General features: G+C 44.1%; 3 protein-coding genes across 4 annotated transcripts in view; 2 read left to right on the top strand and 1 right to left on the bottom strand.

The window, feature by feature from the left end:
- Nucleotides 1-14,314, top strand: part of adcy6a (adenylate cyclase 6a) — a 41,319-nt gene extending 27,005 nt beyond the window's left edge. For both annotated transcript variants that reach the window (XM_035522330.2, XM_035522329.2), the window contains exons 4-24: nucleotides 1,333-1,482; nucleotides 1,909-2,030; nucleotides 4,036-4,147; nucleotides 4,504-4,631; nucleotides 5,040-5,198; nucleotides 6,767-6,908; nucleotides 7,177-7,305; nucleotides 7,532-7,560; nucleotides 7,721-7,868; nucleotides 7,952-8,049; nucleotides 8,156-8,243; nucleotides 8,460-8,576; nucleotides 8,784-8,942; nucleotides 9,255-9,430; nucleotides 9,704-9,724; nucleotides 9,816-9,845; nucleotides 9,947-10,079; nucleotides 10,169-10,432; nucleotides 10,808-11,012; nucleotides 11,180-11,304; nucleotides 11,742-14,314. In XM_035522330.2, coding sequence (XP_035378223.1) covers nucleotides 1,333-1,482; nucleotides 1,909-2,030; nucleotides 4,036-4,147; nucleotides 4,504-4,631; nucleotides 5,040-5,198; nucleotides 6,767-6,908; nucleotides 7,177-7,305; nucleotides 7,532-7,560; nucleotides 7,721-7,868; nucleotides 7,952-8,049; nucleotides 8,156-8,243; nucleotides 8,460-8,576; nucleotides 8,784-8,942; nucleotides 9,255-9,430; nucleotides 9,704-9,724; nucleotides 9,816-9,845; nucleotides 9,947-10,079; nucleotides 10,169-10,432; nucleotides 10,808-11,012; nucleotides 11,180-11,304; nucleotides 11,742-11,870 — 2,664 coding nt within the window. In that variant the 3' untranslated portion in view covers nucleotides 11,871-14,314. The remainder of the gene's footprint in view (nucleotides 1-1,332; nucleotides 1,483-1,908; nucleotides 2,031-4,035; nucleotides 4,148-4,503; nucleotides 4,632-5,039; nucleotides 5,199-6,766; nucleotides 6,909-7,176; nucleotides 7,306-7,531; nucleotides 7,561-7,720; nucleotides 7,869-7,951; nucleotides 8,050-8,155; nucleotides 8,244-8,459; nucleotides 8,577-8,783; nucleotides 8,943-9,254; nucleotides 9,431-9,703; nucleotides 9,725-9,815; nucleotides 9,846-9,946; nucleotides 10,080-10,168; nucleotides 10,433-10,807; nucleotides 11,013-11,179; nucleotides 11,305-11,741) is intronic.
- A 2,188-nt stretch (nucleotides 14,315-16,502) lies between these two features.
- spmip11 (sperm microtubule inner protein 11) lies at nucleotides 16,503-18,052 on the bottom strand. The gene is made up of 4 exons (XM_027019247.3): nucleotides 17,835-18,052; nucleotides 17,480-17,653; nucleotides 17,238-17,373; nucleotides 16,503-16,895 (listed from the first exon to the last, which is right to left on the bottom strand). The coding sequence occupies exons 1-4, from the start codon at nucleotides 17,923-17,925 to the stop codon at nucleotides 16,847-16,849; spliced, it is 450 nt and encodes a 149-aa protein (XP_026875048.1). The 5' UTR covers nucleotides 17,926-18,052; the 3' UTR covers nucleotides 16,503-16,846.
- Nucleotides 18,053-18,203: 151 nt separating this feature from the next.
- On the top strand, nucleotides 18,204-22,604 carry LOC113583097 (polypeptide N-acetylgalactosaminyltransferase 6-like). Its single transcript, XM_081706979.1, has 10 exons — nucleotides 18,204-19,144; nucleotides 19,367-19,539; nucleotides 19,668-19,817; nucleotides 19,957-20,191; nucleotides 20,315-20,432; nucleotides 20,721-20,921; nucleotides 21,212-21,343; nucleotides 21,572-21,673; nucleotides 22,002-22,172; nucleotides 22,362-22,604. Exons 1-10 carry the CDS (start codon nucleotides 18,675-18,677, stop codon nucleotides 22,473-22,475), a joined length of 1,866 nt encoding a protein of 621 aa, XP_081563105.1. The 5' UTR covers nucleotides 18,204-18,674; the 3' UTR covers nucleotides 22,476-22,604.
- Nucleotides 22,605-22,752: the final 148 nt, after the last annotated feature.

The following is a 22,752-nucleotide window of genomic DNA, read 5'->3' as shown; positions in this document are numbered from 1 at the left end:
TATATATATATATATATATATATATATATATATATATATATATATATATATATATAAATATAAATCATTTTAACATTCTGGAGAAGGATATCAATGTAAGAAAAAAGAAAATCCCTCAATTCAATTCAAAACTCTGATCAATTTTAATAATATAGGTCAATACTGTTTATATAAAGTAAACAATGATGCAACATCAGTATTGTCTTAAGATGACTTTCTTTAAATATGAATAACTTTCTTTTTGAAGGTGCTATACTTAAACACACACACAAACATACATATGTATATAAAAAAAAAAAAAAAAATAAAATATATATATATATATATATATATATATATATATATATATATAAAAAGACCCCGGCGGTAATTTGACAATGGTACACTAATTATCACCAAGGTGATTTTATGAATAGGAAATAAATACCCTGTGGTTCATTTTGGGTGGCGTAATGTGGTCACCATAAAGTTTAAGCTCTATATTCTTTTTAGAGCAGGGAGTACTATTAGACTTTACTGAATGACAGTAAATAGTGTTCACTGTTTCACACTGCAGTTTGGCAAATTAGTGGATGAACAACAAACAGATACTTGAGGTGTCACAAAGGCGGTGGTGGGCGTTTTAGAGGTGTAAAGACAAACATTGGAAAGCAAGGTGAGAACATGAGCATAAGGCAACACAATGCCTTACAATTTTTAGTGCTTTGATGTCTAGAAGAGGGAAATCTAGCTCTCATCTACTTTACTCCCCTACCAAAGAAGGCCTTTGCAAAAACAACCCAAAAAACTCCCCCCAGCACTTTGATAAACAATCTTTATAAACCATGTCGGATGTTATCTGCTGTGATTCATTCGCAGAGTAGGCTGGTATTGTTTAATGTCCGAAACAAATCCCCCAAATTCAGTTTTATTTGAAGTGGGAGAATTCCAACATTGAACGCAGGCCTTTTCAGGCTTGCCTGGGAACGTGGTTTGCTGTGGCTCAGTCTCAAGTAAACCCCTTGTCCTTCCCGCTTAACCCCTCTCTGACAGTGACCCAAAGGAAGTGACAGCATAGGCTTTTCTTTAGGCTCCAGATTTAGCAGGGCTTTGGCTCTCTTAACTGTAAACTGCAGCCCAGCTTCACAGGAAGTGGCCTCTGCCGGTCAGAGGTCATCGCCTTTTCCCACGCTGCAAAACGAGGAAGACGACGTCCCGGGATGAGTCCGTGCATGAACACAGAGTCCTTGGAAAAAGTGCGTCTGTTGGTGGTGCAGCCACTTTGACACTAAAGCAATTAAACCTCGTCTTGTCCGCTGTCTGCCCACCCCACCCCACCCTTCTGTCCTCCAGCTGAGCGCGAACGTGCTGATCTTCCTGTGCACCAACATTATTGGGATCTGCACGCATTACCCGGCGGAGGTCTCCCAGAGGCAGGCCTTCCAAGAGACGCGCGGCTACATCCAGGCCAGGCTGCACCTGCAGAGGGAGAACCAGCAGCAGGTCAGCCTCCCCGCGGCCCAGAGAGCACCCCCTCCCCCCACCCCCACCCCACCCCACCCCGCTTGCCTGACGCGTCACTGGATTACGATACACATGTTAAATGTTAAATAAGACGCAAGAATCGGTATCCAGGAGGCTGATAATGGCTCCTGCCCCGCACGGCGTGTTCAATAACAGCACGACAGACGCATATGGAAGGAAGCGGTTCAGGCAATCATTGAAAGGCGAATTTGTTATTTAGAGAGAGACAGGCAAAGAGGGAAACCCCAGACTTAGGGAATGGGGTTGAAAACAAAACAGATCTTTCAGCAGGAAATGTGCCTTTCTCTGTCTGGTTCTCTTTTTCTGGCTTTTTGTCTATCCTTTTTTCCCTCTCACCCTCCTCCCTTTCTCCTCCCTCTGTCTTTCCCCTGTCTCTCTTTTCAGGAACGCCTGTTGCTGTCCGTGTTGCCAAGGCACGTCGCCATGGAGATGAAGGCTGACATCAGTGCAAAGAAAGAAGACATGATGTTCCATAAGATCTACATCCAGAAGCATGACAACGTCAGGTTAGCGTTAACCTGCAGTTATCTGGCCACGCAGTCCAACCAATCTGATCAAGCATATTTTCCTTCTGCTCATCCGTGTCGTGAGATGGTGTTTTCATCAGTGGGGAAACAAACTGAACATTAATTTGCCACAACATATAATCATCCGGTACTTGGGAAGCAGGAAACATGACCTTTTATCAGATTAGTGAGTTGAGAAGCCTTACAGAGTCTCTTAAGGTCACTGTTAGCCTTCTTCAGTGTTTCTTCCTGTAGACTCTCTAGTCGTTTCTCACTGTTTGGATTTGTCCATTTCCCAAAATTCCCCTTCCACTTTTTCTGACTCCAGAGTAGGACTGTTGAACGCTGGCTAGCACGGTTAATTACCGTTAACTGGTGCTAATGCTGAAACATCTTGAGTGTTACTGCCAAACGCACTATTCTGCTGTTGGTATTCAGTTAAAGCTTGGAGTCGACAGCGTCCGCTTCTTCGCGGCTAGACGGAGAAAACCCTCCCATAAGTCTGCAGCCGCGCTCACACACACGCATCACCCTTTCGATTATTGCCACCTTTGGTAAAGATGAGTGAAAAAAGCTCTGAACAAATGTCTTTTTCAGATTGAAAATATGAAAAAAAAAAAATCTGAACCGTTAATGAGGTACTCTTATATATTTTGTACTTTGTTCATCCTCCCTTTGCCAAGATAACAGTGCTGAGTCGTTTCTTCCAGTGCTGGACGAGATAGGAGAACACGTCTAAAGGGATGAGACTGTCCCTCTACGCAAAGTCTCTTCAGATCTTTTTGTTCCAGACTTGCAATACTCCCCTCTTTAGCTCGCAGCTGAAAACCCCGGTGCAAAAGGTTAACTCGGTGCTCCTATTGGAAGATCCTGCCACAGCCCAGTATTACAGCGGTATTCAAATATGGACTTCATGTCCAGTCCTGGATTTTGTAATCCATTGTAGTTAACTGATTAATGTAACGGGTTGGCTGCTTGTCATCGCACCTGACTCCTGGGTAAAGAGAGGGTGGAAGGTCCGTAGGCCCGTGATATGAATACCTCCACCGTATCAGCCTGAGGCGAACACCAGAGCAGATCTTCCAGATGACACGTGTCACTGACCACTACCCAAAGAGCTGACCACCAGACCCCCTGCTGGGAGATAATGGGGTGTGAACCCTGGGGAGGGGCTCAGGTGGGACCCTGGCAGAGTGGAGGAGGTGCAAAGGACACATTGGATGTGTGAAGTGCTTAGGAAGGCTTCCTGAAGGAGAAGACAGTGTGACAGGGACCATCACACCGGAAGGAAAGGTTAGGCCATCATCCTGGAGGGTAAAATGTGTGTTCTTCTGGTCTGGTGGTCAGAGCACACGTTTGTCACTTGGAAGTGGCTTTTAGGCCAACTCTGACCTTCCCTACATCACCTCCTGGCGGAGAGTGTCTCTCCGCACGAGGGTTCGTCTGCTTTCTCTCGGTATATGATGGAGGTCATGATGCGAGTGAAAAACAACCCCACACACCACCTCCACTCGTAATTCCTAGTAAGGATGAAGTGATTTCCTACGTGCCCCATTTCCGACCAAAGTTCCAGAGATTGTTCAGTGGTTTGATGAGAAGGCTTCTACATAGTTTGTCTGTTAGAAACAAGCAGGATGTTAGAAACTTCCTAGTTGTCGCCTTAATGATGGAGGTGTATGTTTTGACATACAAAGTTGCCTTTAATAGCAGTTCCTTGATTTATGAATGTCAGCTATTTTTTGTGTCATTTCAGTATGCATTTGCGCTTGATGGAAGACCAAGGATATTCGACCTGTGTGCCTTATATTTACACCGCTGGAAAACAAGACGTTATAAGGCTTTAGGAAGTGTTAATTGTTTATAAGGAATTTTGCCCTAATAAAAAGCTAGTTTTCACTTATGTCTTTAGTGTACGATCTTTCTGGCATAGTACTAAACTTTTGCCTTTTTTTTCCGGCTTCCTGTTTTTAAACTCACTCCCTCAATCTTTTTCTCTGTTCGTCAGTATTTTGTTTGCAGACATTGAAGGCTTCACCAGCCTGGCGTCCCAGTGCACAGCTCAGGAGCTGGTGATGACTCTGAATGAACTGTTTGCCCGTTTTGATAAGCTAGCCTCGGTACGCGCTGCTTCGATCAAACACACACACTCACAGAGGTTTTTAATGTTTCAAACATATTAATAAACTTAGTTGTTTATTTGTGCTTAACACAACTATTAGTCTTCCTAAAGATGATATTTTATGACCTGTCATTTGTTGATTTATAAAAACTATTCATTTTTTAAGTTGTATTCCTTAAATAAAGCTCGAGTGAATTCTTGACAGAGGTCCTTCTCTGCTGATGGTGTGATTCGAAGAGTATTGACAGGTGTTAAGTGCTTGGTGATAGACCCATACCCTCCACCCCAAGGCCTGAGCTCTCTAATTAACTTCTGCTCCCTTTTCTCTGTGTGTGTTTATGTGTGTGTGTGTAGGAGAATCACTGCTTGCGGATTAAGATCCTGGGGGACTGCTACTACTGTGTGTCTGGCTTGCCAGAGCCCAGAGCTGACCACGCCCACTGCTGTGTGGAAATGGGAGTGGACATGATCGAGGCCATCTCGTGAGCGTAAACCAGGATACTGGGACACAGGGAGACAGGGAGAGACTGAGAGGAGACAGAGACCACTAAGAGGGACAGAAAGAAAGAAAGAATCACAGACAGAGGGTTTCATTTGGACCTATAGTATAAATATATTTGCAGCGAGAGAAGATACTGAAGCTATCGTATTCCAATTATGCTTTGTTCTGTTGTGGTTGGAAAACCTTGGCTGATACCTTCTGAAAAGCTCAGTGGCTTCCCTTAGTGCATGGAATGTTTTAGCAAATATAGACGTGAGCCACCAGTAACAGAGACGAACGGAATGCAACGCGGTGAATGCCGCTGACCGGGAGAGTCGTTTGCCGTCCGTGAGACGGCGGCGTCCCCCCGGGGGTTCCACTGATTGGTGATGTCAACCCATGTGTCCAGGCTCGTGCGAGAGGTCACGGGGGTGAACGTTAACATGCGCGTGGGCATCCACAGCGGCCGCGTGCACTGCGGCGTTCTGGGGCTGCGCAAGTGGCAGTTCGACGTGTGGTCCAACGACGTCACGCTGGCGAACCACATGGAGGCGGGTGGCAAAGCAGGGTAAGGGAGTCAGAGTCGGAGCGCGCACGCGCATGCGCGGTGCATTATACACACTGATGCGCACAAGCAAGTCAGCATCCATGGGTGCATGCAGAAATGAGGTTTTCTCTGTATACACTGTACACTCACAGGGGGGAAGAGTGAACAGTAAGATTTTGATCACAGTGAGGTGGGTTTATAGGTCTGTATAAAACACCGAAGAACACAGCAAAACACAGGGAACAGAGAGGCCCTTGTGCATCATTCGAATGGACTAGCTTGTCCTGACGCATTGCTAAAATCTATCCTTAAGCTAGCCCTGAACACCACCATCACACAGCACAAACAACCTTACGACTTAAATGATATTCCAATTGTAGTCTTGCACGCCAAAAGACAATCAGATTATGCCATGCAAACTCACTTTCCCAGAATACTACAGGAACATTAATAAAGGCATTTATCACAAGAATACGAACGCACACTCTACATACAGAACTCATTCGCATAGACTGTGTCTGAACACACGTGAGTGTGTGCTGTATGTAGGGTGTGTGTTCAGTTATAGGCATTTCATGTCTGAAATGGTGTGTTTACTCATTCACTAATCCCCGTATAGATACACGTATATACACGTCAGCATACAGGGTACCGATAAGAGAGACAGAAGCGTCTACGCTTTTGAACGGAGACAGACAGAATTCAGGCAACACTGACTTGCAGCGGAAATATCTGATTGTGACCTTTCGTCAACCATCCATCAACTATTCAGGACATCAGCAATAAACGGGCTAGCTGTACAACCACGAGACATTAAAGCGAGGCAATTTAGTCACACTCTACAGCTTAAAATATGTTATGCCGTAATAATACCTAGCTCTACAGCTATGTCCATGTACCTAATATATCAGTGACCAGTATTGAGTGAAATACCATAATGCTTTTTTCTTGAGCACGAGCTTGTTTTATTCTGGTTCACGTTACATGAACATTCTGTGACCGTTACTTCTGGACACATCTGAAACAGTGGTGCAGAACCCGTTGACCCGTCAACATGTCTGTTATGCTGGCAGTCCCAGTAAACACAACACTAACATCTGCTGTAGGAAACCGCTGTGCATTGTGGTACCTTTACCCATCAGCAGGGAGCATTGCTTGTTCACTACATTTACAGTGCACTATGAATAGCAGTATAGTGAACTATTCAGGGAATCTGACTTGTCCACTGAGAATTCAAACAACGCTACACAATGGCTGACACTCTAAACAGAGCACAGTAGGGCCCGATTTTCCAACACAGCGATAGAATCTCGGATGATTGTTTTTATTTTGGTTTATTTAACCATCATCTGAACTTCAAATGCACTCAAACATGGAGTCACACCTCTAATAGCTATGTGTGTTCCTGTGTGTGTTTGTGTGTATCTAATTGTGTGTATGTATCTGTGATTGTATATGTGTGTGTGTGTGTGTGTGTGTGTGTGTATGTGTGTACGCGCGTGCGTGCGTGCATGCTTGTATGCGTTTGTGCGTGTGTGTGTGCTTACATGCTTTCATTTGTGTGTATGTGCATGCGTGTGTGCCCACAGGAGGATCCACATTACCAAAGCGACCCTCCAGTACCTAAACGGGGACTACGAGGTAGAGCCAGGCTATGGCGGCGAACGTAACGCCTACCTGAAGGAGAACAGCATCGAGACCTTCCTGGTTTTGGGCTGCAGTCAGAAACGGGTCCGTCTCTCTCTACATCGTCCATGTCCGCTTTAGCCCACAGCGCCTGGGCCAGATCCCTTGCTGTGCATCTTGTAATGCGAATGTGTTAGACGCGGATGCGCGTGCCTTAACTCCCAGTTGGCTGTCGTCATGCTGATAAATGGAACATGAATGAATACACACGAAAGGATCCCAAGCTTGTGTTAAAGGGCTCATGTAGGAAGTTCTCATGCACTCATCCCTTATAGAACCCATATTTTCTTTTCTTTCCACAACGGAACTGCAGAAGGAGGAAAAGGCCATGATGGCTAAGATGCAGCGGGCACGGACGAATTCGAACGAGGCCCTGATGCCCCGCTGGGTGCCCGACCGCTCCTTCTCCCGGACCAAGGACTCCAAAGTCTTCCGACAGATGGTTCGAGCCAGTGCCACCTGCTCCTCTGTGTCTCTCCTGCTCTCTCTCCTCCGCTCATGTGTGTCTCTTTTGAGTCCTGCGCATCGCTCTCGGTCTCTCTTTCCGCTCGTCCCTTGCTTTCATTTTTCTTTCCGGCTTTGTCGTCCTCTGTCTTCTTCGGAATAAGCCACCCCGTTGTATTATTTTTCCCTTTCTTGGCTAATGTTTGGCCCCTCTCTTTCTCCAGGGTATTGATGAGACATCCAGCAAGGACACGTGAGTATGGAGGGGTTTCTGCCACGGGGGGGATAGATAAACCTGACGTTAATCAGCCCCGTTTGGCTTTCTGCGTCGGCCTCTCCATCTGCCTCTTTCTCTCCCTCGCTCGCTCTCTCTTTCTCTCTCTCTCTCTCTCTCTCTTCCCCTACCCGAGCAGCCGCGGTGCCCAGGAAGCCTTGAACCCAGAGGATGAGGTGGACGAGTTTTTGGGCCGGGCCATCGACGCGCGGAGCATCGACCAGCTCCGCAAAGACCACGTGAAGAAGTTCCTCCTCACCTTCCAGACGTCCAGCTTGGAGAAAAAGGTGCGTCTGAGGCCCGGCGCACCTCTGTGTCTTTTTCTGGTCGTACGTGTCGGGGCTGACGCGCTGCTGTCGTTTGTGTGCAGTATGCCAAGAAGGTGGACGATCGTTTCGGAGGTTACGTGGCCTGCACGCTGCTTGTCTTTTGCTTTATCTCCTTCATTCAGATCGTCATCTTCCCTCAGTGAGTAGTTGGCGGGCGCACCTTCCACACACGTGCAACACGTATACAGAACACATACACACACGGGCATACCACGCCTGACTCTGATCTGTGTTCGATATTTCAGCACCCCTGTCATGTTGGGGATTTCCTTCAGTATCTTCATCATCCTTGCCAACATCCTCTTCATCTGCGCCATTTACTCCTGCGTGAAGGTAAGGCGTTGCCTCTCTCTCGCCGCGCCCTGGTCTTCCTCTGCTTTCGGTCGGTCCAAGCATCGGTTCCGTTCATCCGTCACGATGCCTCGGCCTTACGCGGTCTAGCCTTAGATCTCCCTTTTTTAAATAATACGCGTCGGCTTTTGTCCAGCGACACGGTTCCGTTTTCCAGCCCAGCTTCGGTTAAGTGGTGTTATCCTCTTTCTTCCAAAGCTCTTCCCTGCAGCCATGCAAACTGTGTCCAAGAAGATTGTTCAGTCTCGCATCAACAGCACCCTGGTGGGCGTCTTTAGCATCGTGCTCGTCTTCATCTCAGCCTTCGTCAATATGGTACGCACCCGCAGCCGCTGTGAGACACCCCGGGGCAGTGCCGCCGTCCGGCAGACGGCGCTTCTCTTGTTCTAAGAGACGGGCGAACCTTTGCAGAGTTCACTCTCGTGCCAAGATTCATGGCGTGAGGATATAAATAGATGTTTGGGATTTATGTGGGTGTTTGTGTTTGTGTGTGTGTGTGTGTGTGTGTGTGTTTGTATACAGTTTGCCTGTGACACAGAGAGGCTCGTGGACTGTATAGCTAGACAGTTGAACAGCTCGTCAGACAGAGTGACTCCCTGTGTAATCTACAACTTCTCTCGCTTTGCTGTGGATGGCCTGACCATCTGCCCCGGAAACACACCCTCCTGCCCCTTCCCTGAAGTAAGTGCGTGCATGTGTGTGTGTGTGCGTGCGCGTGCGTGCATGTGTGTCTCCGTCCGCGCATACTAAATAAATAAACTGTAGCAATGCGCAGTGTGAGACCTTGATTACCTTACCTATACTGTAGAGGACATAATTCCTGACTTCATTTTCCCACGTATATGTATTTCTTGGCCGCATTCAACACTACATGTATTTATTTTTATAATTAGTTGTCAGTGTACACCATGTCCCAGAGTCACAGTGTGACTGTTATCACTGTTGCCATCATTTCGTTTCTCTCCCCTCCCCCTCTCTCTCTCCCTCTCTCAGTATTTCAGCTACAGTGTGCTGCTGACCCTGCTGGCCTGCTCCGTGTTCCTGCAGATCAGCAGTATAGGCAAGCTGGCGCTCATGCTGCTCATCCAACTCACCTACCTGCTGCTCGTGGAGTGGCCAGAGGTGGCGCTGTTCGACAACGCTGACCTCTTTGTCACCTCCAATGAAATGTGAGTACCGCTCCCGGCCGCCAGAGGGCGTTGTATAGAGAAAATGACGCCACCCTGCTGCATTGTGTGTACAGGACAAACTTGTAGTGGTGGTTGAGGAATGTCCCTTTATTGTAGGAATACTCTTAAACCCTCGTAGTATATTGTGATTTCATATTTTTATTGGAGCTGAAAATTAACTTGTTTCTAGTAATTAACTCATATTTTCTTTAGATTTTTTACTACATTAAATTGTTTTGGGTTTTTTTTCCTCCTGATTTAATTTTCTTTTAGACCTTTCAATGAAACAGAATGGTAAGGTTTTCTTTTTTTTTGTTCCCACTCATTTAAATCATTACTCATCTTTTAAAATCAAGTTAGAATTCTGATACTGATTTCTGCACAGGTTTAAGATCAATGAAACCACCAGCCAGTGGTAAGTTGGAATGCGATGTTTTTCATTCATATATGGGAGAAGAAATCTGAAAGATCAGTTAGATTATTTTAAAAAAAAAATTTTTGTGTGTGTGTGTGTAGTCCTTACAGTGTGACCAAAGTGTCCCTAAAGGTCATGACCCCTGTGATCCTCACCGTGTTCGTGCTGGCGCTATACCTCCACGCGCAGCAGGTGGAGTCCACCGCCCGCCTTGACTTCCTCTGGAAGCTCCAGGTATGGTGCCCCTCTACACCCCCGCCACTGTCCCGGAAGCGCCGCGCTGATCCGAAGCCCCTTCACCCATACCTGTCTCGTGCTGCCAGGCCACAGAGGAGAAAGAAGAGATGGAAGAGCTCCAGGCCTACAACCGCCGCCTCCTGCACAACATCCTCCCCAAGGACGTGGCAGCCCACTTCCTGGCGCGCGAGCGGCGCAACGACGAGCTCTACTACCAGTCGTGCGAGTGCGTGGCCGTCATGTTCGCCTCCATCAGCAACTTCTCCGAGTTCTACGTGGAGCTGGAGGCCAACAACGAGGGCGTGGAGTGCCTGCGGCTCCTCAACGAGATCATCGCCGACTTCGACGAGGTACGAAGCGGAGGCTGGGCGCGGAGCAGCGGGTTCTCTGGGACAACCTTTAATCTACAGTGCTGTACAGCACCTTTAATGGCCAAAAGCTACACTGGCTACTTTTAAGTGAAGGCTGTTTTCCTGTTGTACTGATGACCATTTATGAGATCTCTACCCTTTATGTGAAGTGATAGCCAGAGGTCAATTGTCAGATAGTTGTAAGAAAGCATTCATTAAAATGGGATTGATTCCGCTCTCACAGATGGCAAAATCAAAACATTTGCAAAGAGCTAAAGGTTAACGTTAACTCCTGTGACCTTTCTAAACATCTCTCTATATCACATCCACGGGAAATCTTACTAACAATCAATCCATGGATTCCCTGTTTTCCAGATCATTAGTGAGGAGAAGTACAAACAACTGGAGAAGATTAAGACCATAGGCAGCACCTATATGGCAGCCTCTGGGCTCAACGACTCCACCTACGACAGAGAAGGCCGCACCCACATCATGGCCCTGGCCGACTACGCCATGCGTCTCCGTGAGCAGATGAAGTACATCAATGAGCACTCCTTCAACAACTTCCAGATGAAGATCGGTAAGGGAGGCCTTTCTGTGATAGCAGTGAATGTTTACTTTGGGCCGCTAACGTAGGGCCGTGGCAGCGCTAAGACGCCCTGGATCGGATCCTTTTTTTTTTTCCGGGTCTTGGCATATGATCAGCCAGTTCAGGGCCATTTAACCTTCCGCTTTCGTCCTCTCCAGGACTGAACATTGGGCCTGTGGTTGCTGGAGTCATTGGCGCGAGGAAGCCCCAGTACGACATCTGGGGGAACACTGTCAACGTGGCCAGCCGCATGGACAGCACAGGGGTCCCTGATCGCATTCAGGTGCACTTTCAGAGCCATGTACACACTCTCACGCATGTATTGTTGCTTATTCAAGCAAGTGTAATTCTCAGTGGCTGTGAAGTTGCATAAGGTTTATAGGAAATGGTGCTGAAAGTAAGCCTGAACACAAACCTTAAGTCTGTACATTTCTGAATTAGTCTGAATAAGTGTACTGTTTCTGAATATGCAATATGTAGGACAAAGAATTCTCCACTTATTTAACCTCTGCGTAAACCGTACTAATATGTGCCTAAGCCGTGCACTTTACACCTTTACAGTACTTATTATATAATACTTTTATTATAAAAGAATTTTTTTCCTATAATTCTGCAAATAATATTAACAAATAGATCAAAATGTATATGCATCTTGTCACACAGAACTACAGATTAAGTGTTGGAATGTTATAGATTCACTGTTTGAATCTGCTACCCAAGGTGACCACAGACCTGCATCAGGTGCTGTCCGGTAAAGGCTACCAGCTGGAGTGTCGCGGCATCATTAAGGTTAAAGGCAAAGGAGAAATGACCACGTACTTCCTGAACGACGGCCCTCCCAACAGTTAGCAGCATGCTAGCGTCCCTCCAAGTCCCACAGCTCTCCGGCCGGATCGTCGGTCAAGACCACACGAGGCAATCCGAAGTCAAACAAGTAGCCATGTCATCACTTGAAGGGGGAAAAAAAAACATCTGTAAAAAACAAACAAAAAAAATTAAATTGGAATGAACGGAAGGCAAAAATAAAGTCAGACTCCGGGAGAGGAAGTTGTCATGCAACAGTGTCGCGCTTGGCTGTGCGCTCTGAAGGATGGATATTTCCATCTTTAAGCTTCTTTCTCAGGCTACTTGAAAGATGCAAAGTCGGTTTATTTAACAAAGGCCTTTTGTTGCTGAAGAAAAACTCTGTACATAAGGCATTTTCTCCAATTTTATTTTTTGTCCTGTGTTATTTCATTTCAGAACATAAATACAGGTACTTTTGTTTCTGATTTAGTTATTTCTTTCTATTTCGATGTTATGTGCAAAAGGTCCTTTATTCACACACATCTATACCGTGCATAAGCTGTACGTCTGTATACTTGTGTGTGTGTATTACAGTATGTGTATAAATACTGAAGAGAAATATCGACCAAAGACCAAAGTATTTCATAGAAATAGTTGTCAAGATGACACAGTTTGAATATTGTCTTATGCTCTTAAGGCCACGCCCCTTTGTTTTGTTGCACTTGTGTTCTAGAAAATTCCAGGATGATCTAAATGAAACAAAAAAAGTGTGAAAAGCCGTTTGCCAACTAACGCAGCAGGCCGGTCGATCTTTCCACTGGTGATGTCGGTAATTCTGCCTTCTGTCGAGGTGAAGGATCGAGTGGAATCGAGCTAAAGGCCTCATTTTTTAAAGACTGACTTTATTTGAAGTACACGTCACTACAGTAGAGGAGAAGAAAGGGTCTGTGGTCTCTGCCAAGTCTCTGTGGCACTCTCTGTGGAATATCAACAGACCTGGACCTTTGGCATGTCCCCAGAGATTCTGCAGGTTTGCTTCTTTCATCCTGTCAGCCGTCTCTTCTTTTTCAAATAAGTATTTTTTGGTACAAAACATAAAAAGAAAAAAGGTCTCTTTGTTTTTTGTTGGTTTGGTTTTTTTTAAATGTTTGTTTGTTTGTTTGTTTCAGTTTTTGTTTGTTTTTTTGGAGGCACTGGGGAAAGCCACGGCATTGGATACCATGGTACCAGACAGTTTACTGAGTTCCAGTTCATAACAAGACACTTTTTTTTTTAGAGAGAGAAGTATATCTATAAATTATGACTGAATACTGTGCTTTGTAATCTCAAAGGGGCATAACTCTTTTCACTGTGAGGTTTCTATGATATGACAAACTGCTTTCTTGCCAAACGTAACTGCTCAAAAGCATGTCTGATTGTGGTATCTTCTCGACAACATTTTGTTTCTCTGCTGTTTTAATGTTGAGTATTTTGTATCACCTCTGTATTCATTTTTATTCTTCTTATTATGGTTGTTATTGATATGCGTTTGATTATGAACTCATTCTAACTTGAGGAGAAGGAACAGACATGAACAAACTCTTGGGATGTTTGGGAGTATAGGTACAACATCAGTCATGTAGGGTCAGCTCAACTGCTGCCGTGCCCGTTCAGTCCACGAATGCCCTACAAAAAGAGTCCCACGTTATAGCAGGGATGAAGGCACACAGGAGAGACGTGCATGTTTGTTCCTTGAGTGCCCTGGCTGTGTACGATAGAGGGCTGCAGTTCAGGCCACATGCCTTCCCAGGCTCCGCCCCTCGACTGACGTAAGAGAAACCCCGCCGCAGCATGTGTGCAGTCAGCAGTAATCATTTGCCTTAACTGAACAAAGTGTATATTAACGGTGCCTCTCTGTCTCATGTGGTCCACATTACCAAACACCCGAGGCTCTTGAACGGCCCTCTAGCTTTGTTACTGAATATGCCATATTCATTGTTCAAACCTCCTATTTCAGAGTATTAGCTTGCATGATAACAGGCCAAGCCGTGTCTTTCTCCTGCTAAGTATTTGTTACTTGCTTAAAATTGCCATGGTAGTAGCACTGGCCATTGCGTATGTCAGGTGATCACATTTGTACCAAAAGAAGGTTTTGTTTTTTGTTTTTTAATTTAGTCCCTCTGGTTTATGTACTGAAAGAGTCGGGGATGCAGGATCAACACAAGGGCTCAAGGAGAGAGAAGGGAGCACAGTGTTTGATCTGTGGCGGGTAGGTAAAATGTATTTTAAAGAGGTATTTTAGTACTACTGACTCACATCAGGGCCTCTGTGCCTGGATCAGGTATGAATGACTCCTGGTCATCTCCTCTTGTTTATTTTTGCTTTTTTTTTTGTGTTTGTTTTTATCTGCGTTTAGTCGAAGGTATGGAGAAAGGATTAGCTTTTCAACTTGCAGTGGAAAAACTGATGATTATAGAAATAACTTTTCCCCTCTTACACAATAAAGAATAATGTCTGTTTTGATTGTTTTTATTGTTGGGGATGACTCATTTATAATGGATATTATGAAGGTCTTTGTGAAAACAACATTTATGTAATTAGTTTTAATTAAGCATTATTAGTTTTAATTAAGCATTTTTCGGTGGCTGTTACCTCCACCTACAGCATCATAATGAAACGATTTTGCTACAAAATACGACTTTTTTTTAAGTGTTTTTTAAAGTTCAAAAGGCACTATTAAAGCCATTCTAGGGTTGAAAAAGATTGCCTGCATTTTTACTTATAATAATTTTATTTAAATCTATTATTTAATTGGGGAAAAAACTCAACACCAAAAAATCCAAAAGGTACACCAACTAAAATGCTTGCTTGAATAAATTGACTTCCATGATCTAGTGCAAAATCTTTTTCCCATTTATAAAGTTCTTGAGTAATCAAACAATTTGTCATATTTTATAATAATTTTTACTAAGGAAAATAAGAGTTCAAGATGATTTAGTGCGTTTGGGGGAGTTTTGGTGAGTTCTCCTGACCAGCAAATCAATCTAATCAAATTGGGGTGTTTTGTTTGGTTGTTTTTTTAACACATACACTCACCAGTCACCAGCCACTTGACTACACTGTGCTGCCCGTAGAATCTGCTGGAGGGAAATGCTGTTTTTTTCAGAGGTAAGCCTAGGCCCCTTAGTTCCAGTGAAGGGAAATCTTAATGCTTCCAAATACCAGACATTTTGGACAATTGTCTACTTCCAACTTTGTGGGAACAGTTTGGGGAAGGCCCTCTCTGCTCCAACATGACTGTGCCTCAGTGCACAAAGTAAGGTCCATAAAGACATGATTAGGTGAGTTTGGTGTGGAAGAACTTGCCTGGCCTTCACATAACTCTGACCTTAATCCCATCAAACACATCTGGGATGAACTAGAATGCCAAGAATAAACTCCCTAAGTAAGAAACCTTGGGAGGTAGCAAACCCGTCCTCCTGTTACACTGCACTGCACAGTGTCACAAACGAATGACAATAAATATGAACAGATGCAGTGACTTAATAAATGAAACTGATCAACTAAACCGATTAGTCTGATTATACTACATTATAAATCTGTGGCATCAATGTGATTAGCCTGCTAATATGTGCATAGATCACAACAGTGGTGCATGCTGGAGATAAAGGGCTTGTGGGTAAGTGTCATGTTGGGCAAGTTGTGGAGGAGGAGGCACGGTGCCATTTTCTCAGCTGTCTACAGTCCATGAAATGAGTCCTCCTACGTGATTGTGCATAGTGCTGTTGATCAAAGGTTTATATGTTGTGGTTCCTTACATAATTCCATCAAAGGCTTGAGACAACCGTAATTGGTTCTACTTTGGAGCATGTTGATAACCTGGTCATTTGTCAGTTACCAAACACAGATGCTCTTATCCAACTAGATTCTTTTTAAGCACATTCCAGGTTCTTTCTATGGCTAATGTTTGTGTTGCATACTGCTTGTTGTTCTTTCATAGTTAGGTTCATAGTTTCATTGTTATCTTTTATGTTAGGTTATGCCAGAACCCAAAGGCAAGCACAATGTAAAAGTAAAGACTAAAATCAATAACACACTTTTATAGATGCATAATGTGTTCTCAGCAAATGCAACTGCAAACATAAAACCAAATAATATAAGTTTTAAGCCAACTGTTCCAATACACATATACAAAAAGGGGCAAACAGGAGAAATAATGAAAACAGTATCTATCATTATGGGACTATTCATATCTGAAAAGTCTTGTGTTGAAATGTTCATATGTAAAAAGTATACAAATTTGGTGATTCAGTCACTTAACAGGTGGAATTTCAGCATTTCCAACCTGAGGTCGAGTCAGAGTTGCAAGTAACAGAAGCCAGTTGCAAGCAGGTACTGTAAATATTTTAGCACTTGCACTGAGACGCGTGTACCATTTTCTCAGCATCCTGATGATGGAAAGACCATTGTCATTTTCTCTTCCATTGAAACCCCATCTACGCACTAAACAAAGCTGGTTAATACTCTTCAAAGACGGTGTTACAACATGCAAATTTCATTGCACAGACATCTTAAATAATGCAGTTATATTTGCATGTTTAAACACGTGGTACATCTAAAATGGGTTATTCCAAGATGGCACAAAAGCTCTATTCAGACCAAGATAAATAACTAGATTAACTTGTTATAATTACAAGTAAATGACACATTCTTTCTCTTAAACTTTATTTGAGGGTAGAATACATTTCAATATCCAGTGCATTCAGTATGACAGAGCTTTGTAGAGACATTGTGGTTGCCTGCATGAAAGATTTGTACAATCTATACAATGAGCATTTCCAGTGTTTGCTCAGTTATATGTGGAATTCATGCACTACCGTAAGAAAGATATTTCAGAATGGTGTTCTGTTAAAGCATGACACAAAGAAAATGACCGGCAAGTATGGACGCTAATGTTAAAAACACATCACTTTATAAAAACAACGAGTAGTTAAATGCAACACGTATGTATTGAGAGAAAGAGGAACGGAGATCCACATGGATGGTTTTATCAGTGAAGCTCAAAATAAGCTGAATTCCCGGTCAGTCATGGACATCTCCTTCACAAACCTGGGAAGAAAAAAAAAAAAAGGCAGGCTAAGTGGACTAACAATTGCTACTTTACTGAGGGTCTGAAAGTGGAAATAGAGACCACTGGAAAGTTAACCCAAAGGTTGTCCTAGTGGTGACAGGAGCACTTGGGAAGCACTGTGACCCCTAAGCTCCAACAGATCCCAGGAATGACAACATCAGTCTCAGCCCAGAAGAGTGCAATCCTATGAAGAGTGAAAATACTGCACCGCAGGGTGAAACCGAAACACAGGAATTCCTGTTACAGGGATTTATGTAACTGACTACAGAGATGGAAACTAAAATTACACAGTATAGTGTGGAAGGAAGAATTTTTCATACTTAGTCATTTCACTGTTCTTGCGGGGGAAGCGATTAACTTTAGTCCAAGATTCGCAGGTGCGGGGTTCGCTGATTGGCAGCCACCATCCATACTGCTGATTTTCCGTCAAGGGCATACGGTACAGTTGGTTAGGTGCTGGAAGTTAAGAAACTACGTTGAATCACCCCATAACCTACCCTTATCCACTTTTACAACCCACCTGCTGAACCTTAAAGTTGCATTTGTAACCCCCTTCACTTACCCCTGGGTGTCTGCATCTGGCTGGTCATCTCTTTGTACCTCTTTTGACTACCCTGGTGTATGTCCACACTGAAGGGAGCGGGCTGACTGTAAACGCTGCATGTCTCGGTGCACGTCAGTCTTCTCGGGGAACTGACTGGAGTGAGTTCAGGTACTTCATCCCATCTCGGTTCTTCTGTTATAGACCACACAGCCTAACATTGTTTATCACGAAGCGTACTACGAGACAATTCCAAACCTGTGCTTTCCATTATCGTCTCAAATTACGACACAAATCCATGAACATGTAAAAAAAAAAAAAAAAAAGTCACGTTAGCAACAGCAGAGAATTGAGGTTCATGCTGAACTTGTACAACCTTGCGAATCCGCCTTCTTTAGCGATCGAGAAAGCATCCTGTCTCCTAAAGGGTTCTGATAGCCAAGGTTTGTGATCCCAAAGAAAGCCATTGTCAGAAATAGCTCGGGAAATTAACGTAAAAGATAAGCTGGCTTTATTTGAAACAAACAGCCCTTGCAAAGTTGAAATCAGAAATGTTGGTGATGTGTAACTATGGTTACCTGCGCCGTCTCTTTACGCGTTCCGACGGTTCTTGTAGTTCGCGGCTGTTTGTTGTCGACGTAGCAGCAGTTGTGTTGAGGATAAATACTTGATGCACAATTTACAGCAGAATGGATCTAGCAGGTCACTTAAAAGTCACGCCGCAACAGTTTGGCTGTTGATGTGCGTTAATGAACCCAAATCTTTAATGATAGAAGTCCGAGTTTATGCGCTGGTAAATAGGACCGAGTTTTAAAAAAAATACAGCAACACCCGACAGTGAGGGTTTGGGAATATGAAGTACGTTTTATATTTCTTAGGAAATGTCAGAGACAGGTTATCACGGCCTATACTTTCAGTTCTAAATTAAAGCGAATAATCATTCAGAAAATTACTGCAAGGAATTTTAGTAATAAATTCGATGCACATTTCAAAGTCATTTAAATAAATATCTTAGGAACGTGTGGTTATTTCTTTAAATGTATATAAACTGAACTAACGCTCATTTTAAAGGTCCTGGAAGTCTTAATCAGCAGAAGAGTTGAGTCAGGTGCGGTAGTAGGATTCTCTAAAATATGGATTAGCAGTAGCACAAGAACTGGTTTGGCCTCCCCTTTAAGGAATTGTATAGTAAGCTTTCCCTTTGCTTGTAGACAGGATGCGTGTCCAGTTTCCTCTAAAGAAACTCAGACTACTCTTAATGTGTGTCTTACTAGCTTTAAGTATTTTCATGACTTTGTTATTTGTGCTGCAGAAAAACGTAAAGAGCCAGAACCCCTTAGGGCATAGCCTAGGTGCTCTTAGCACAGCTCCTAGGAGTTCAGGCAACAACTTTCCTTTTAAAAACACAGCCCCACTTCCACTGGTACCAGTGGTCTCTGCACCGCCAGCAAATGTGAGTTGCCCATCTGGGTTCTACAGCCCTGAGGATCTTCGGCCCCGCCTTGCGAGGCCGCCAGAGGATCCTGAGGGCCCCGGGGCCAATGGCAGAGGGTTTATTACGGACAAGTTGAGCCCAGCTGAACTGAGAGAGAAGCAAGAGGGCTTGGAAGGGACCGGCTTCAACCGCTTTGCCAGTGACCGCATCTCTCTGCACCGCAGCCTTGGCAACGACACCCGCCATGCAGAGTGAGTACCGTAAGGGAGCTGGTCTGCATCGTAACATCTCTGTAAATGGAGGTCTGTTTGTCACTGTGTCCTTTTTGACATTTTGACTTCCGTCAAACTTGATGGGCATGTGACGTAAGTGAAAGGAGTGCTATTAATCTTTGCAAAAATATCCCTCGATTTGTAAAATCAGTAGTAGAAACAGAGGGTTTGATGGACTCTCTATTGCTCCTCTTTTACAAGGTGTGTGGAGAGGAAATTTAGCCGGTGCCTGCGATTGCCAGACACTAGTGTGGTCATCGTGTTTCACAATGAGGCTTGGTCCACTCTCCTCCGCACTGTCTATAGTGTTCTTCACACCTCTCCGGCAATACTGCTCAGAGAGATAATCCTGGTGGATGATGCTAGCACCCAGGGTAGGCAGAAGTTGGCACACTGGGTTCCTTCGTTTGCAACCTCTTCAGGACCACAAGCTATGAACTCCCAGGTAGATGGAAAATGGGAAAATGGGATGTCTGAATGTGTCTGGATCCACTCCCTCCAGATCATCTGAAGGCTCCGCTGGAATTGCACATGGAGCCTCTGAGGGTGGTGCGCATTGTGCGGCAGAAGCAGAGGAAGGGTCTGGTTCCTGCACGGCTGCAGGGAGCCCGAGAGGCTCAAGGACAGGTGCTCACCTTCTTGGACTCTCATTGTGAGTTGGATATACTTTTGGGCATGAGCCTGGCAACATATTGAAAGATTCCCTATAGTTCAGAATGTATCAATGATGGTGTACTGAAGTGTAAGCATTTCAAATGTATATTTCTGGGGTTTTTTTTATCCATTCTCAGGTGAGTGTTTCCATGGCTGGTTAGAACCTCTTTTGGTGCAGCTGGTAGAAGAACCCAGGGCTGTTGTGAGTCCTGAAATTGCTGTAATTGATCCAAACACACTAAAGTTTACCAAGCCAGTCCCCGGTGACCGACCGCGAAACCGTGGAAACTTTGACTGGGAACTGAACTTTGGCTGGGAGTCTATTCCTGAACAAGAAAAAGTGAAATACAAAGATGAGACTTACCCTGTGAAGTGAGGGCACTTAACTATGCTCTGTATTCATTTATGCTTGCAACCCATCACACACACACAGCTGTCGCATAGACTCACATAATTGCAAAAAGTCACCTCTACTTGATTGTGCTTGTGTTTCAGGACTCCAGCTTTTGCTGGTGGCCTGTTTTCCATTAATAAAGACTTTTTCGAGCATATTGGGACATATGATGACCAGATGGAGATTTGGGGAGGAGAGAACATTGAAATGTCCTTCCGAGTAAGTCTCACCATTAAACTGGGGGGTGGGCTGGTGCTTAGGTTTGTCTGAAGCAGTACGTTCTTGTGCAGGTTCTTTAGAATGGCCTTGAAGGGCCCCTTTTCCAAACGTAGCTTTTCTACTCTAGAATTGCGAATACAAAGTGAATTTCCAATGTACTGTAGAATTTAGTTCAGGGGTCATAAATTGCACTTATGTTACCTGGCAACGTCAAAAATGCTTGATATGGTGAGCAGTCTGTGCAGTCCCTAACTGTTACCACATGGCATGTCTTGATTGCCTATCCAGGTGTGGATGTGTGGGGGTCAGGTGAAGATTGTCCCCTGCTCTGTGGTGGGGCATATTTACCGTAACAGGAGTCCCTACTCCTTCCCAAAGGGCTTAGAGGTGGTAGTGCGCAACCAGGTGCGAGTAGCCGAGGTCTGGATGGACGACTACAAGAACATCTTCTACCGCAGAAACCAGAAGGCTGCTGAAATAGCACAGAATGTAAATTGATGCTTCTTAGTTTGTTTCCTAGATGATGATTAGCTGAGCCCATTTTACTGGTTGAAAACCAGGAACTAAGCATACTGTAAATTGGACTGAAGTTTTTAACTTGTAACTTGCTATACAGTGTCATAGTTAAAAACAAGCCCAACCCAGTAATGTACACTAACACTTAGAAAACAAATGATACTAAGTATGTGTTTAAATGTTTTGAGGTGTTATTTCTGGCCTGAATATTTGACAAAGGTAATATTAATGACCTCCTTTCTTTTTTGCCTGGAGTACTGCAGAAGTCTTATGGTGATGTTTCCCAGCGCCTGGAACTCCGAAAACGTCTGGAGTGTAAAAACTTCTCCTGGTACCTGGAGAATGTTTACCCAGAAGCTTTTGTGCCAGAACTGGCCCCAGCCTTGTCTGGTTCGGTAATGCTGCCCCATGGAGTTATTGTAGAACATATCACACTAGGTTTTATCAGCATTGAAATTCAAATTGAAGGCATTAATAGAATTTTACATTTCAGATACTTATTCTGAATTCATGTTACCTGCTGAATGTACTAAATTGAAGTTTTGTCCACTAGATTTGCCAAACAGAGGAACACTGATTTGCGTTAGAAATTTTTGTCCATCTTTGTATACGGTTGTTTGTAGCTGAAGAATGTGGGCTCAGACACTTGCCTTGATATTGGTGAGAAGAGGCCCATAAGGAAACCTGTGATTCTATACATGTGCCACTACATGGGTGGTAATCAGGTACTGTCATGTAAACTACAGTGTTTGTCAAAATTTGTCAGCCAATGTATATATTATGATTACCATGTTTCTAAAAGTCTTAGACATGTATTGGACATGTTGACACATTGTATTAGCATATTGACATATAAGTATTAGACATACTGATGTGGTTCTTTTACGTCTTAGTGCTATGCTCTGTGATTGGTTAAGTGACCTTGCAATCACATTGGGTTGCTGGTTTGTCAGTACAAACCTAACCATCTTAATGCTCCTTGTTTGGCATCTTAACATGTAGCGTGTTCATAAACAAATGTTATACCACAACCTGTTAATTCCAACCCCCCAGCATTTTGAATACACGTCTCGGCAGGAGCTGCGACACAACACAGCCCTGCAACTGTGTCTGCACGCGACGATCGAGCCGGAGCCTGTACGCATTGAGCTGTGTAACAGTAAGGGTGGCAGCACAGTGCCAGCGCCACAGCAGCAATGGGCACTGACCTTCCTGTCAGCACAGGTACTAAAACGCCTCACAGCACCACTCTGCACGCACCGAGTATAAGATCACTTAAGGATTTACTGACTTCTAGTTATTTTATTTTATTTGTTTATTTATTTATTTTTTAGATTTGTGGATGTTTTTAATTCAAGTGAGGTCTATTACAGTAACCTTTTGTCGTGTGTCTCTCACCCCCCCCCCCCCCAGCGTTATCTTCTGCAGAGCAAAGTATTTAAGAAGTGTCTAACAGCAGATGCTGGGAAAGCCATTATGAAAGACTGCAACCCTGCTGACAAATACCATCACTGGGTGTTCCATTGATCTGTAATGCCACTGTCTCGTTCTGTCGAAAAGAAAGAGGAACTGACTGGGCTTAACATCAGAATTGGGAGGTGTAAACCCCATAACCCCTTGTTGTGGTGGTGTTTTTTTTTGTTTGTTTGTTTTTTGTTCCCCACCCCCCCACCCCCCCCACCCCACTGTGTAATCAAGTGCTACTGTCAATGTGGAAACATACTGAAGCCTATTTTAACAGACAGGTTATAAGACAAACTTTCATGTAGATGGTGTGGAATGAACTCGCTATTGTACAATAATT

This window comes from Electrophorus electricus, chromosome 24 (genome assembly GCF_041902795.1).
Source record: "Electrophorus electricus isolate QZ-2024a chromosome 24, ASM4190279v1, whole genome shotgun sequence".
Classification (NCBI taxonomy): domain Eukaryota; kingdom Metazoa; phylum Chordata; class Actinopteri; order Gymnotiformes; family Gymnotidae; genus Electrophorus; species Electrophorus electricus.
Note: the sequence above shows the minus strand (reverse complement) of the source record. Positions and strands in the feature narration are given on the sequence as shown.

Coding starts and splice junctions, on each gene's coding strand:
- spmip11 (XM_027019247.3), bottom strand. CDS start 17,925: ATGGCTTTCTTTGGGATCACAAACCTTGGCTATCAGAACCCTTTAGGA. Junction 17,374..17,479: donor CCAGATGCAGACACCCAGGG/GTAAGTGAAGGG, acceptor CTTAACTTCCAG/CACCTAACCAACTGTACCGT. Junction 16,896..17,237: donor AAGAACAGTGAAATGACTAA/GTATGAAAAATT, acceptor TTTTCTTCCCAG/GTTTGTGAAGGAGATGTCCA.
- LOC113583097 (XM_081706979.1), top strand. CDS start 18,675: ATGCGTGTCCAGTTTCCTCTAAAGAAACTCAGACTACTCTTAATGTGT. Junction 19,540..19,667: donor GGATGATGCTAGCACCCAGG/GTAGGCAGAAGT, acceptor CACTCCCTCCAG/ATCATCTGAAGGCTCCGCTG. Junction 21,674..22,001: donor ACTACATGGGTGGTAATCAG/GTACTGTCATGT, acceptor CCAACCCCCCAG/CATTTTGAATACACGTCTCG.